The sequence below is a fragment of the Cheilinus undulatus genome, linkage group 16, assembly GCF_018320785.1.
Source record: "Cheilinus undulatus linkage group 16, ASM1832078v1, whole genome shotgun sequence".
Classification (NCBI taxonomy): Eukaryota; Metazoa; Chordata; class Actinopteri; order Labriformes; family Labridae; genus Cheilinus; species Cheilinus undulatus.
In genome coordinates, this window is record NC_054880.1 from 36,021,645 (window position 1) to 36,037,166 (window position 15,522).

Consider the following 15,522-nt stretch of genomic DNA (forward strand, 5'->3'; position numbering starts at 1 on the left):
AGCTGCGCTCCCCGCTCCAGACACGGAATGATCTCATCCACCGCAAAGTGGCTGAGCATCCACACCAGGTTATGAACACGAGTGATATCAAAAATACATCCTGGATAAACAGGCTACATGGGAAATTGGTTTATTAGCATTATGTAATGTTTGAAATTAATACGTAAATAATGAACCAAATAGCCTGAATGTGCAAAGCCAAAGCTATTTTGACAACTATGGGCTATTAGAAAATATTTTTCCGCATGGTATGTTAGCCCCGCCGATTTAACAGGATAAATGCGCTTTCAAAATATCCACACAAATCCGTTTTGGACTATATCCTCTTAAAATCGTTGCCATCCAAATCAATGCCTTGATTTGTTAATAATATGGCCCCGTGCCTAAGCCTACAGGATGGAGATAAAGCCTAATGCCATGTAAGAATTGGATGCGCCTCAAATTGACTGTTATAAACTGACTGTTAGACGCAGAGATAAAGAGCTGCGGGGATTTTGGAACAATTTCAACAAGATAATGAAATCGTTCATGAGGGAGAAAGTTAATCAATCGAAAAGTTAGGATGATAAAAATCTCCTGGGAGTTAAAGTCAGAGAACATTGCATTACAAAAGTATTTAATATGAGCTTTCAGCACCGGTCAGATTATTTAATTACCAAGGACATCACATTATTATGAGCGAAATTTACCCTTTAAAACACACAAAAATAAAATAGAGCAATAATTTCAGATAATTAATTAGCAATGTTACATTCATCCGTAAACCGCCTCTCATTCAGTGTTGGAGCCTTTTGGATACCAGTGAATCTGTTTGGCACAGCGTGAACTTTAAATTGACTACCAGGTGGTCTCAGGTGTGCGGTCATCCCTGATTATAAAACCAGCGAGGCGCATCGTAACCAATCAAAGTTGAGAACCAGAGAATCAATTTTAAAAGTGTTGCATGTTCCCTCCTTTGACCACCAGATGGCGCTGACGCACCGCGCTAGAAGCTCGTTGGTCCCTCGGCACGGTGCGCTCTCTGCGGCCCCCGATGGAGCCGGCGGATTACAAACTCCAGTTAAGTGGCGCACCGTCCTCCTCCTCCTCCTCCTCTCCTCCTCCTCCTCCTCCTCTTCCTCCCTATCTTTCACCCAGAGTAAACCCAGGCTCAAGCAAGGAGCGCATCCTCATCGTACCTGCCCTGTGGGAATCAGAAAGCATCTCTGTGAGGCTGTCAGCGCCAAAATCCGGGCTGAGCTCTGCAGTGTGAAGGGGGGGAAACATATAGACGAAGAGAGTGAGGTGAGGGACATGGGTCCGGAGGCGCTGAGGTATCCGTGATTGTGAACTAAACGGCGGTGAAGTTGTTCGGCTCCGCTCGGATCTTTTCTCCAGGTCGTTGAGGTGAGTTTTCTCTCAGCAGGAGAGGAGCAGCAGCCCGGATGGTGCATGTCTTACCTGGTGCATGAGATGGACTGTTGCAAAGATTTCTTTTTCTTTTTCTGTGATGTGCTGCCTTGATATGGTTACATCAGATGTTTGCAGCCTGATACAGCTGCTCATGTTCAGCAGCATGTGTGACTTTTGGTGGGGATTTATTCATTATTCAGCAAACTACATGCTGCCACTTTTACTATCAGGTGACAAAATATTATTTAAAAGATATCCACAGTGTCTTTCTGATTCTTTATTCAAGAAATCACCGGAAAATACCTTATGGGCTTATCTGAGTAATTTATGCTTTAATTTAATTCTGTCTGTAGTGCTATAAGACAAAATAAGCCCTATAGGGAAGGATCCAATCCATGCTATGCTCCCACTCTCTTTTGCCTGCCTTTCTCCAGTTTTTTTCTCTCTAATCCCCCCCTTCACAACCCCTCTGTCTCCCTCACTCTCTCCCTGCCTCTGTCTCTCTGTCAGCTCTAATAACACTGTGAGTTCGCAACACCAGACTGCTTCACTTCTGATACTCTCCCTCTGTCTTTGCTCACACTCAGCCGCCTTTCATGTGTCCAGTCCTTCTTCAACAGCTGTCACCGTGCATGATTAATATTCCATAAAGGGTTACGTAACATGTCACACAGTTTTGATGCTTTTGCAGCCTGTGCTGTGGCTGCAGGTCGATGTTATCCCTCCTTGTCTGATAATCAATAAGTGGCAGAGCAATTACAGTGTTCCTGAGTGTTACGGACCTTCTGGTTGCTGGATCATTAGTGTCACATCTGTCACAGTCACTTTACACACATGGGCATGTGAAGGTGAACGGTCACCCGCACACATACACACTTCTAGGGTCATGACAGTCGAGCTATGGGATGATTGATTGTGTCAGTGTGGAGAATAAGAGCGGACAGAGAGGAGCCTTGGAATGATTGTAAGGGATCTTACACCGCCCAATCAATCATGACTATTCTGGTTTAAGTTTGGTTGTTATTTTGAGAAGAAGCTTTATTTTATTGATTCCTCAAAGGGAAATTAAACATGCTACAGCCACTGGCTGAAATATATGCACTTGCATCGAAACGATACCATGGATATGCATGCATGAGTGAGGGTTGGCTGCAAAGAGCACCGTCTGAGCAGCAGTGTTAATGCTGACAGCTATTTTTAATTTTAGTCTCAATCTTAATCTTTAGATTAAATGCTTTCACTTCTGTCATTTCTACCCTTTATGGTTTTAGTTGATGAAACTCAAAAACATTTTAGTCTAGTTTTAGTCCATAAAAAGTCCTCACATTTTAGCCTTAACTTTTAGTCTAAGTATTTATCTTCTTGTCTGAATCTGGAACCAAGTCACAGGAGTGGGTTTATGCACCTTGCAAAATCTGGGGTCTCTGCTTTCCACAGCTGAGAGGCAGAGAGCAACAGATGCATTGTATTTCTACAGATTTACTCAAAGTGGAGAAATATCATTGATTTCTAATGTCTGACAAAAATGAAATCACATTTTAGTCTAGTTTTAGCTAGGCTTGGACGAGTCTGTTACATGAAAAAAGAATGTTTGCGAACATTTTAGTCATAGTTTTAATAATAAAAGTAATAATAACTTTATTTATACAGCACTTTTACAAACAAGGGTTTAAAAAGTGCTTTGACATGCAGAAAAACAAACATCATAACAACATCAAGAGAACACGCAAGGTATAAGAGCCTAAACAAGACCAACATTCATACTAAATCCAAACAACATTATTACCCCGACAACATGCAACATTAGAACTAAAACATCCCAGGACATCATAAGAGCTTAGAAATCCCATAACATCCCCAGAACTGAGACAACCTAAGACATCATAAGAACTAAGATATCATCAAAACTAAGAAATCATGCGACATCGCCAGAACCCACGAGTACCCGGTCACCACAGGAACCCAGCAACAAAAACCTAAGACCAAGGGGACTGAAGTTTAAAAAACAGCAATTAAAAGAGAAGCAATAAGAACTAAAAGCATTAAGAGGAGAAAAATTATAAAGACAAAATAAATGTGAAAGAATAAGTATGAGGAAGGGAAGCACTAAAGTGATACAAGCATCAAGCGTATAAAAGCAAAGACCAAAAGATCAGCCTAAATAAAAATTAAAGGTCATGGTTTATAGGAACTTAAAACAATAAGAAGAGTAAGAGATATTAACATGAACACATAGATTAAAAGGTTTCAAAACATACTAAAAAAAGTAATAATAATAACAATAACAATAATAATAAATAAAAGGTAGAAAGATGATTAAAGGAACAAGAAGGAGTAAGAAGAAAACACATAAAAGCAAGTCTATAAAAATGAGTGATTAAAAAGAAGTGATGATTTCTGCACGCCTTATCTCCTCAGGTAGGTCATTCCAAAGTTGAGGGGCCCTGATAGAGAAGGCCCTATCAACTCTAGTTTTAGGTCTAAACTTTAGAACTACCAGAAGCCCCCCACCCGATGATCTCAGGGTGCGGGCTGGCTTATAGGGGTTTGAAAGTTCTGTTACACTGATTGGAGCTAGACCATTCAGTGTTTAAAAGTAATGAGTAAAATCTCAAAGTCAGTTCTAAAACTTGCGGCAATCCAATGAAAAGTCAGTCAACGACAGTAACACTGCTGAGCAGTTTGGTGTTTGTTGCCTAGCTCAGGCACACCACAGTAGCACTCAGGAGGTGAACTAGCACCTCGTCAGCTACCAGACCCATTTCCAGGCTTGGTTCAGCTGGAACTTGAACCGGAGACTCCTGTTCCTACCTAAACTCCTGCAGACTGAGCAGCTGCCAGCCTGTGATGAGTTACATAAGTTTCAATGCATGCAAATCACTTTGATACAAAACATGTCACCTCTGATCCTGCAATTTTGCCATTTTTATTGGAGATTCTGCTTCCATTTATTGTAATAGAGTGCAATTTGCTGCAGCAATGCATCATGTTGAATCTATTAAATCAAACGATTTAAAAGAGTTGTGCCAATTTATTCAAACTTAAGACTGTAAACTCTCCTCATTGATGCATTTCAGCTCAGTAATTTCAGTTTCAGCCTTGGCATAACCACAGTTTGGGATTCCCCACTTCTTGAAGAATCTCTGCCAGATCCAGTGACATAGTTTGATAAAAAAAATTCTGTCACCTCTGGCAGCATACCAGCAGCAGACTCTGAGATGTACTGTAAAGGAATATCCTGCACACATTTCTCATTCAGTAGTTACAGCTGAAGAGATCTGCACATCCTCCGTCACTGTCAGTGTCATCCGCTGTCAACCGGAACAGACGAGCATCTGCTGCTTCCTGCACACACGCGCACGTGGAAATGTACCACCAAGGACGTACCGCAACATGTCTTTGTACACACCACCTTCATGCAGGTTCGCTGTATGACACACAACTGCCCTGTGGCCCATCTCTTTCTCTGAACATGGCCTGTTTCTGTGTGCTTTAGCTAAAAATAATCACCAGCAGCCAAACACACATGGAACATGAATTATGGAAAAAAAAGACAGAGGCAGAGAGAGAGGGGAAGAGAGAGGCATTCAGGTCAGAGTCAGACCCAGTTCCAAGAGCTTCTCTCCCCAAGGATGATACTACCAGACCACTGCATTAATATTCAGTTTGTACCATCTAGCACATCAGAGCTGCGGTTTTCCGTCAGCTAACACTAACTGTACTGGAGGTTAGCCGAGCTATAGCCCAGTTCACATAGAGGATCTACAGTATGGACCTGGATCAGATTGCAAAAATTCAGAATCATGTTAAAGTGTCAGATTAACAAATCTATAGCCTAGTTGAGGCGTCTGTCACAAAGGCTTTTTGGAAGAGGGTTAATGTTTCATTAATGATGCTGCTGTGCCTTTTCAAGCAGACTGTGGTGACCATAATTTGTTGATGAGAAGATCTAAGCTAACACATTTCTCCATGAAATATGAATCTGCTGTGGCCAGTTTAGCTTGACTACACATACCGGGGCTAGCTTTGATATGCAAAGTTTTGAATGTTAAATTTGATGGTTAATTAATTATCTTTAAACTTTTCACCAGTGTCAGGCTGTTTCCAGCATTTTTTGCCAAATAAGGCTCACAAGACTTTATGACATGCCAAAGCTACCAAAAGAAGCCAACAATGTGCTGACATACAGTCTGTTTTTTTTGTTGTTGTTCTCACAAATCCTGAGTTTATTACATGCCAGCTATTACATAAAATAATTTCAAATTACTCAAGTACTTTTCCTTTATGGCACCCGTGTTTAATTCTCCCTTCCACTTCTGTGTATTTGTAAGCGCTCCTGCTTCATGAGTGTTTGAAGCTGACATTCCCTTCTCCACCTCCATGTTTTGCAAAGAGAAGCCCCGCCTTGCTCTGCCTCTGGCTGGCTCTATGTCTTAGCCAACTAATATAACCAACAAATGCAACTATTAACCAATGATTGGCAGAGTGAGGGATAAAAATACAGAACAAATTGCGCCCTGTATTGATTAAAAAAGATATGCTGCATTTAAATGTCAAATACGTGATGATTCTGTATTTTAAGGAATGGGTGGCAGCCCTAAATAAGGTGCTCATTAAGGGTGCAAAGTGTCCACCATTTCACATTCAATTTTGGGATAGTTTTGAGTGTGTGTAGTATCCTGCATATGCTCAACAGTCCTGGGTCTTCTTTGCTGGAATATTTTCTTCTACGATGCTCCAAATGTTTTCTACTCCTGTGAGGCCATGCTTTTGGGATGGATGTGGTGTGTGGCCGTCTTGCTGAAATAGTGAATACCTCCCTTGAAAGATACATTGTCTGGATTGGAGCATATGTTGCTCTAAAACCTCTATCTACTTTTCAGTATTGATAGTTCCTTTCCAGATGTGTAAGCTGCCCACGCCATAGGCACTAATGCAATCTCTTACTGTCAGAGATGCAGGCTTTTGAATTGTACCAGGATAACCAGCTGGATGGTCCCTCTTCTCTTGAGTCTGCAAGACACAGCTTTTGTGGTTTCCAAGAAGAATTTCAAATTTTGATTCATCTGACCACAGAACAGTTTTCCGTTTTAGCTCAGTCCATTTTAAAAGAGCTTTGGTCCAGAGAAGACCTCATCATATATGGCTTCTTTTTATATGAAGATGAATTTGTGGATGGTACAGAGAATCGTGCTGACAGACAGTAATTTATGGAAGTAGTCTTGAGTCCATGTAGTGGTTTCCAGTACAGAGCCATGCCTGTTTTTAATGCAGGGGCCTGTGAAGACCAGAAGATTACCAGCATCCAATATTTACCCTCAGCATCATCCCTTGCTCACAGAGATTTCTCCAGGTTCTTGGAATCTTTGGATGATATTATAGGCCTTAGATGGTGGGAAACTCACAAACTTCACAATTTCTTATGTTGAGGAACATTTCCTGAAACTGCTCCACAGAGTTTCTTGTAGATTTGTGAAACTATCCATCTTTACTTACAAGACACTCCACCTTGCTAAAATGCTACTGTCATACTCAGTCGTGTGGCTGACCTGTTGACAATTAATCTAATTAGTTGCAAAATGCTCCTCCAGATGTTAGATTTTCACTAATTAGTGACACTTTTCTGGCCTTTTATCACCTTGTCCCTAATTTTTTGAAAGGTGTTGCTCCCATCAAATATGAATTTGATTTAAATTAAATTTATAAAATTATTGTGAATATGATTTGAGTGTATGAGATTAAAAATCATTGCATTCTGTTTTTATTTGTATTTTACACAGCGCCTCAACTTTTTTGGAACTGGGTTGTACTTAGCTTACAATTGTACTTCTGCTATTCCCAGCAAACTTAGCCAGTAGCCATCTTTCTAGCAAAACGCATAGTTCCTACAAAACTGTCCTTAGTTATCTGATGGTAGTGACAGTGAAATGCCTGTAAATTTGACTTGAGTTAGGTCTATTAAAAATTTATATGTGATGTGATGTGTTATTAAGGATTTGGGCTGCTCAGTGCTGCCGTGTTTAGTGCTGTGGATTCACAGCAAAAAAGGTTCGAACCCCAGTTGGATGGGGCCTCTCTGTGTGGAGTAAGCATGCTGTATTCATGCAAGCGTTGCTTCTCTCTGGCTTCCTCCCACAGTCCAAAGACATGCTCGTTAGGCTGATTAGTGACTCTGAATTGACCTTAGATGTGAGTGCTTGTCTGTCTCCATACATCAGCCCTGTTATTCCCTAGTGGCCAGTCCTGGGCTAACTCCATCTTTTGCCCAGTGACAGCTCGGATCGTCTTCAGGCCTCATGACCCTGCACAGAATAAGCCAATAGAGATGATAGATAATGGATGGATGAATGATTACACAAACCTGATTGAAAATACCCACTGTTAGAAACGTGTTCAAAACTGTTTAGTTTGTTAAATCAGACAATTTCTTTAGAGTTTAGACCATTTTTTTCATTGCAATCAAGCTGTGTTGCTTGGGTATTTATGTCTTTTTTTACCTTCAAAGGAAGGTGGGTGGAAATTACATGAAATCACAAGAGTCCATGTACCTTTAGGAACTTTAAAGGAACTTTAAAAATGTGTGTAATCCCATTCAAACAGGTATAATAATACTTACAGATGACGTAAACCCAACATGAGTCTTCACCCACCCACACAGCTCTGAAAGCAGGTTTAATTAAGCGGAGTAATTGGAAACATCTGTGTGGGAGTTTGATAGGCGTTTAGGGTATTCAATATTAGAGTTTATCCCCTCTTACACATTACATGCAGTATATTGCTGTGTGATTTTGACTACCATTGATGTAAAAATGTCCTGTGAGATGTTTTCTATCAGCACACTGATGTTAATGTCTGGTTTGGTTTAATTTCTCAGAGGAGTCACTCTCACTTGAAGAAAGCAGATATATTTTCCGCCATCTGATTCAAACTTATTTGATGCTTTTTGGATCTTTTGACATTATGAGGGCAGAAATGTTTGTGTCACAGCGATTAGATGCTTGACAGTATTCTATTTAGGGACTGTGAACATTATACAGTCTGCGGAAACCTGAGGAGAAACACGGGGATTTGTTCTAGTTACTCAGCAGAGAACACTGAATATGTGTGTGTGAGTGTGTGCATGCTTCTGCAAATATGTGTTGTAAATGTGTGCATACATGCAAACACATGTTTTCGGTGAGGTGTTTTAAAGTGCATTGTGTGTGTTAGCATTTGTGCGATAGTGATGTGTGCATTTGTGTGTATTTCTGGGACCTTGTGTAGTATTCTGTGGCTTCAGAGTCCTGACCTTGAACAGTTTGAGCGCTGTCTGCTTAGTCAGGGCCACTGCACCTGCTCATGTCAAAGCAAACAACAGTTACAATCTACTGCAGCTCTATCTATCTATCTATCTATCTATCTATCTATCTATCTATCTATCTATTAAATTAACCCTATATTTTCCTTTTGTCTGTCTTTCCAGTGTGTGATTGTGAATCGAGCATGAGTAACATCTACGAGTCTGCAGAGGCCACGCTGGGCTTCATCAGCTCTCCATGTCTGACCAAAGTGGAGCTGAGAGTCGCCTGCCGGGGGATCTCAGACCGTGACGCTCTCTCCAAACCTGATCCCTGCGTGGTGCTGAAGATGCAGTCTCATGGGCAATGGTTTGAGGTATGTTGCTAAGTGAAGGGAAGAGGAAAGGGAGTCTTCCTAGCCTAGATAGATGTTTTATAAATGTAGGTAAACAGGCCCAAGTTTTTATTTCCAGTACATCCAGTCTGATATACTTTGTGTTTGAACTTAGGTAAAATTTAACCTACTTTCTCTTCTTTTATGTGGAAATCCAGAGAGCCCCCAGCACTTTTGTTACTGATTTAACTTTCCCAGCTATTCTTCGGTTATATAACATTTTTATGACCTTTCTCTGACATTTTTTTTGCTTCTATCTAACCCTGAGAGACAGTTTCAATCAAAAAAGCTCCAAAATGTAGGTATTCATTATTTTCAGTGTTCATAATTTATTAGCTGTCATTATTTTCATTTGTCCGTGATCTTGTGTACCAGTCAGACTGAGATAGCAAGTGTCTCCATCTGCACTTCAGATGACGCTTTGTGAATTTGTCACCACTTGAAGTTATTCAAGCATATCATTGGATTCATGTTTGGTTAAATGATTGTGTGTAATCAAGGACTAACGCTCTAGTGCAGAGCTGTGATTGTGTCGCCAACCCTCTCACACTAAATTGTAGGCTATGAATAATGGATTCTGATTGTGCCAGAAATCAACAGAAGTTATAACCAGTAGCAGAAGTGCAACAGTATCACAGTGGTGTTATAATCTTTTAGTTTCTTTCTTGGATTTGGTTGATTTATCTATGTAGATATGGGGCCATAAAAGTAATGTAAAATATATGTTGTTTATGGCTTACGTATAGCCTGCATGCTTTTATGTTTACTTGTGGATTATATTTGTTTCTGTTGTTCTGTTGTTCTGTTTATGTATTGATTCAACTTAAGAGGAAGAACTGTCCCAAAGCAATAATTTTTCAAAGACGATCACTAAGTGTATCGTACTGTTTTGTACTATATCCTGTGGTATTGTACTGTATTGAATTGTATCATAACATTTCTCACTGTAATGAACCACAACATGGCCCCAAGGAGACCTTTAAGCATCCTGTATCGCATCACATCATATTGCCCTGTAACACACTGTATATCACAACATACTGCATTGCAAAACACATTGCATCCTATAGCATAAAATTTTAACAATATGCATTGAATTATCTCATCATTTTAAATTACAGTACGTCATATGGACTTCGTATTATTTTGTACGGTATCATATTGTCTATTTTCCTATGATATAGTTTTGTATCCTGTCTTTTCAAAATATATTGCATTGTATTGAATCATTTTGTATTGTGTCATATTTTTTGTATTGTATCATATTGTATCGTGTCATTTCATTACAAATAGTATCATATTGTTTCATATAGTATTTTTGCATCGTATGATTTTGTATCATTTCGTTTTGTTACTTATTGCATCATGTTGTGTAATTTCGTTTCAGTTGGTATCATAAAAGTAACACAACGTAACATAATGTTTTTTATCGTGTAATTTTTAGCGTTTCATTTCATTATGTATTGTATCATGTCATGTAATTTTGTTTCATTTTGTTTTGCATCATCTTCTATTATATTGTGACATGGCATAATGTAACATAGTGTTTTGTTTCTTTCATATTGTATTGTATAGCTAATTCTGTATCATTTCATTTCATCGCTTGTCATATCACAAAATGTAATATTTTTGTTATCATATATTTTTAAAAATTTTGTTTCTATTTGTATCGTTTCATGTCATGTCATTTAGTATCATATTTTACCATATCATAATGTATTGTAATATAACATCCAATTGTATCATAACATAACGTTATGTATCATTTTGTATCTTATAGTACAATTTTGTTTTGTATCATATTGTAACATAACATATCATAACATAATGTATCATAACATGATGTATCATAACGTAACACATCATAACAGAACATATCATAACCTAACATATAACGTAACATAAAACGTAACATATCATAAGGGAACATATTATAGCGTAATGTATCATAATGTACATGTCATTAAGTAACTTATCATAACAACACATCGTAACATAACGCATTGTAACATAACATATCATAACATAACGTATCATAACATAACATAACGTATCATAACATAAAACGTATCATAACATAACCTATCATAACATAACCTATCATAACATGATGTATCATAACATGACGTATCATAACATGACGTATCATAGCATAATGTATCATAACGTACATATCATAATGTAACTTATAACAACGCATCGTAACATAACGCATTGTAACATATCATAACATAATGTATCATAACTTGACATAACTTGACATATCATAACATAATGTATCATAACTTGACATATCATAACTTGACATAACTTGACATATCATAACGTGACGTATCATAGCGTAACATATCATAACATAACATATCATAATGTAACATATAAGGTAACATATCATAACGTAACGTATCATAACGTATCATAATGTAACATATAAAACGTAACGTATCATAATGTAACGTAATGTGCTATAGGGCTATGTGCAATAATATTAGCACTTTAACTAACCAGACCAAGGGTGGTGTGCAATAATATTAGCACTTTAACTAACCAGACCAAGGGTGGTGTGCAATAATATTAGCACTTTAACTAACCAGACCAAGGGTGGTGTGCAATAATATTAGCACTTTAACTAACCAGACCAAGGGTGGTGTGCAATAATATTAGCACTTCAACTAACTAGGCCAAGGGTGGTGTGCAATAATATTAGCACTTTAACTTACCAGACCAAGGGTGGTGTGCAATAATATTAGCACTTTAACTAACCAGACCAAGGGTGGTGTGCAATAATATTAGCACTTCAACTAACTAGGCCAAGGGTGGTGTGCAATAATATTAGCACTTTAACTTACCAGGCCAAGGGTGGTGTGCAATAATATTAGCACTTTAACTTACCAGGCCAAGGGTGATGTGCAAGTTCTTTTTTAAGCACACTCATGATCATGTGCAATATATCAGCACACTTGCACTTTAGCACTAAAACACTTTATCATCTGCCTTATGCACTTTAACTGCAATGGACACTTTATTCCTGGTCTATCCTTAGCTAAGTATCGTTATATTTGGGTCCTTGTATTTTATTGTACTGTCCATGTTCTCTGGTTTTGGTGTTGTCTGATTTTTATGTAGATTTTTAATGTACTCTTTGTTGTATATACCATTAACCTGCCAGGGGCTACAGATGGAAACTAGCCTATGGCTACAATCTGGCACAGTTACATGTTTATGTCCATTAATGTGCATTGTCCCTTGTCACAAATAAATAAAATAATTAAATAACGTAATGTATCATAACGTAACGTATCATAACGTAATGTATCATAACGTAATGCATCATAACATAACGCATCATAACATAACGCATCATAACATAACGCATCATAACATAACGCATCATGACATAACGAATCGTAATATAATGCATTATAACATTATGCATCGTAACATAACGCATCATAATACAACACATCATAAAGCATCATTACATAATGTATCATGTATGTTTCATTTCATATTGTTTTGTATAATTTTGTAGAGTTTTCGGACATATCATATCCTGTCCCTTTTTCTATGTTTCGTATTGTATCATAACAGAACGTTTTTATACTGTATGGTATAGTATGATTTGGTATTGTTTCATTTTGTCATATAGCATGTCATGTTGTGTCAGTTGGCTGTTAGTCAGTTAGTTTTTTTATTGTATAGTATTTAATCTAAATGTAACCTAACGTATCATAACGGAATGAATTTTATCATATCATAGTCTACCACTAAGGTACTACCATATCTTACTGTATTGTGTTATACAGTATTACACTGGCAATGTGATAACTGGCAATTAGTCTTTCGCTGTGATGCAGACCTTAACTGAGTCAAGTGAGGTCTTCAGGTCTTTAGACGTCGGGTTTTTTTTTTTTTTAGACCTCCTGGTTGAGTGGTTAATGTACTCTTGGAGTTAATTGGTAGGTCAGCCACTCCTGGGAGGGTTTACCACTGTTCCAAGTTTTCTCCATTTGTAGATAATAGCTCGCTGAAGCCCTAAAGTCTTAGAAATGTATTTGTAACCCTTTCCAGACTGATAGGTGTCAGTGACTTCAGTCTTTCAGTCTACTTCACTTTGTCAGACAGGTTCTACTTAAGGGATTTCTGCATTCAACAGGTCTGCAGTAATCAGGCCTGGTTACTCACGTTATCTTTGACTAATGTCAAAGTTTGTTTGATGATCTGAAGTAATTAAGGTGGAAAATACTTTTTCTTAGCACTCTATTTGGGAGTTCATGACAGTTGAATTTGGCTGCTTTCACCATAACAAATGGAGGCAACACCTTTCCTTGAACATTTGAAAAAGGAATGCAAAGTTAAGGAGCAAAGCTATGAAGTGTTTTTCTTCACCTACTTTTACCTTCAAACTCAGCCTGCTGTTTCAGAGAGTTCAGATGGAATCTCCTGCTTAAATGATTAAAAATATATATCAGCTGAACTCTGAGAGACACAGCATCGGGGCGGAGATAAATCAGAATAAAATGTATCCTCATCTGTCTCTCTTATTTCCTCCTTTTTATTCTTGGAAAGACAGACATATGCTGAGAGCGCTGCCATATTTTAATATGAAGACACGCACACCCACGCACATCCTCACACATCCAGCGCTGCTGTGACCCACTAAAAAAGATGTTTATGCGTGTTCACAGACTCACACATTCACACTGAATGTCACAGGCACAGACTCGACACCACACAAACACTGGCATGCACACTTTTTCCACAGGGTTTGCAGATCAAGTGCACAGAAAGTAGTGCTGCTTCACACTGTCTTTGGAGACTCCACAAAAAGCTACTTTGAGCAGTGTGCCTGTGCAAATGTGTGCGAGTGTGTACATGTGGTACAATAAGCCTCTTTGTGAGAGTTGGACAAATGTTATCGATGTCCATCAGATTCAGAGTCTCCTAATTGGATAATCTTTTGAGGGAGTGCTTAAGCCACTGGGCGTTTGTGTTCATGATACTTTCGGCTTTAATGAGACGCCAGCCTATTGAGGTAAGTGTCAGAAAAAGGCCAAATCTGTTTGTGTAGCTCGAGTCTGATGATATGCCATTCACTTTGGAGGGTGTTTATGCGTCTGTGCCAAAGGGTTATCAACAGTAGAAGAGACCCAGTTGTTGCTGCTTGTGTCGGGTATGTTTTGATGGCAGCATCGAGGCAGACTTTTATTTGGCTTTTCTGTTCGGCTTTTCTACAACAAGCGCTCAGAGAGAAGAAAATGGGAGATCAATGTTAGAACTACAGTCGCCTCTCTGTGTCGTCAAAGCTCTTGTGTGATTCAAAAAGAAAAATCTATATTCCCAATACTCAAGTTGATAAGTGTAAACAATGTGGTAATGGGTATTTGGGGTAATTGCTGCGAAGCTGAAAAGCCTGCAGAGGTTCGTAATCAATGCAGAGTGTTGGTGTATTGAATGTTCATTGAAATCTTCATACCTCATTTGACTTCTAGAGAAAATAAAAACTCTCTTTGACTTCAAACCGCCAACTATGAAATTGAACCGTTGTATTTCACAGTTTTTTACCCTTCATAAGAAAATACACAAAACTATGTCTTTGTATGAAACAAGAGTGATATAAAGTTTTGCTTTAGAGGACCAGTGCTTCATTAAAGCTCCTATGAAGAGTTTTTAGCTCCTTATAAAACAGACTGAAATACATTCTGAAGTCTCTTTTTTGTCTCACTCCCATTTCTTCTTTTTGCATTTTGAAGATCTACTTAGAATCTTCTCAAGATCCAACAATGCAAAATGTAAATTCTTGCAATTTCTCAACTGGTCTTAAAATTTTGATCAGGAGTGTACAAAGTTATCACAGTGTTTCCAAGAGTCAAGAACTGGAGTGAGAAGTAACATCAAGAAATTCAAAGAGAGCCGCACAGTCCAGAACAAGCCTAGCAGAGGTAGGGAGAGAAAGATTTTAAAGACCCTGGAAAGAAAACTGAGAGATGTCTCGAAAGACCCCAGAACAACTACCAAGACACTAGTGAAGGACTTAGCCAAGTCAGGAATTGTAGTACCAAAGAAGACATCACTAGAGCCCTGCACAGGAATGGACCATGAAGAAGTCCGCTTCTGCAGAAGAGACACCTTCAAGCCAGACTGAAGTCTGCTAAGGACAACCTGGAGAAAGATTCTGATACTGGAAGCATGGCCTTCGGTCAGATGAGACCGAACTAGAGCTCTTTGGCCGTAGAGATGTTGGTGATGTTTGGAGAAAGAAGGTAAAGGTGTATAATCCAAAGAGCACCATCCCCACAGTGAAACGCGGTAGTGGATAACCTGACATGTCCACCTGGGGAAGGTTCTATAGGAAACATTTGGGAAAAGGCAGAGGCTTTGAAAAAACACCCGGCGTGTGATTGGATGAACGTTCTGTCTGTCACATCTCCACGGGCCAATCAGAGTAACAAAACCCGT

General features: G+C 38.8%; 1 protein-coding gene across 1 annotated transcript in view; it reads left to right on the forward strand.

The window, feature by feature from the left end:
- Positions 1-1,150: 1,150 nt before the first annotated feature.
- cpne4b (copine IVb) overlaps positions 1,151-15,522 on the forward strand; it is a 52,148-nt gene continuing 37,776 nt past the window's right edge. Inside the window, exons 1-2 of the mRNA XM_041809170.1 lie at positions 1,151-1,386; positions 8,855-9,045. Of these exons, the coding sequence (XP_041665104.1) occupies positions 8,875-9,045 (171 nt within the window). The 5' untranslated portion in view covers positions 1,151-1,386; positions 8,855-8,874. The remainder of the gene's footprint in view (positions 1,387-8,854; positions 9,046-15,522) is intronic.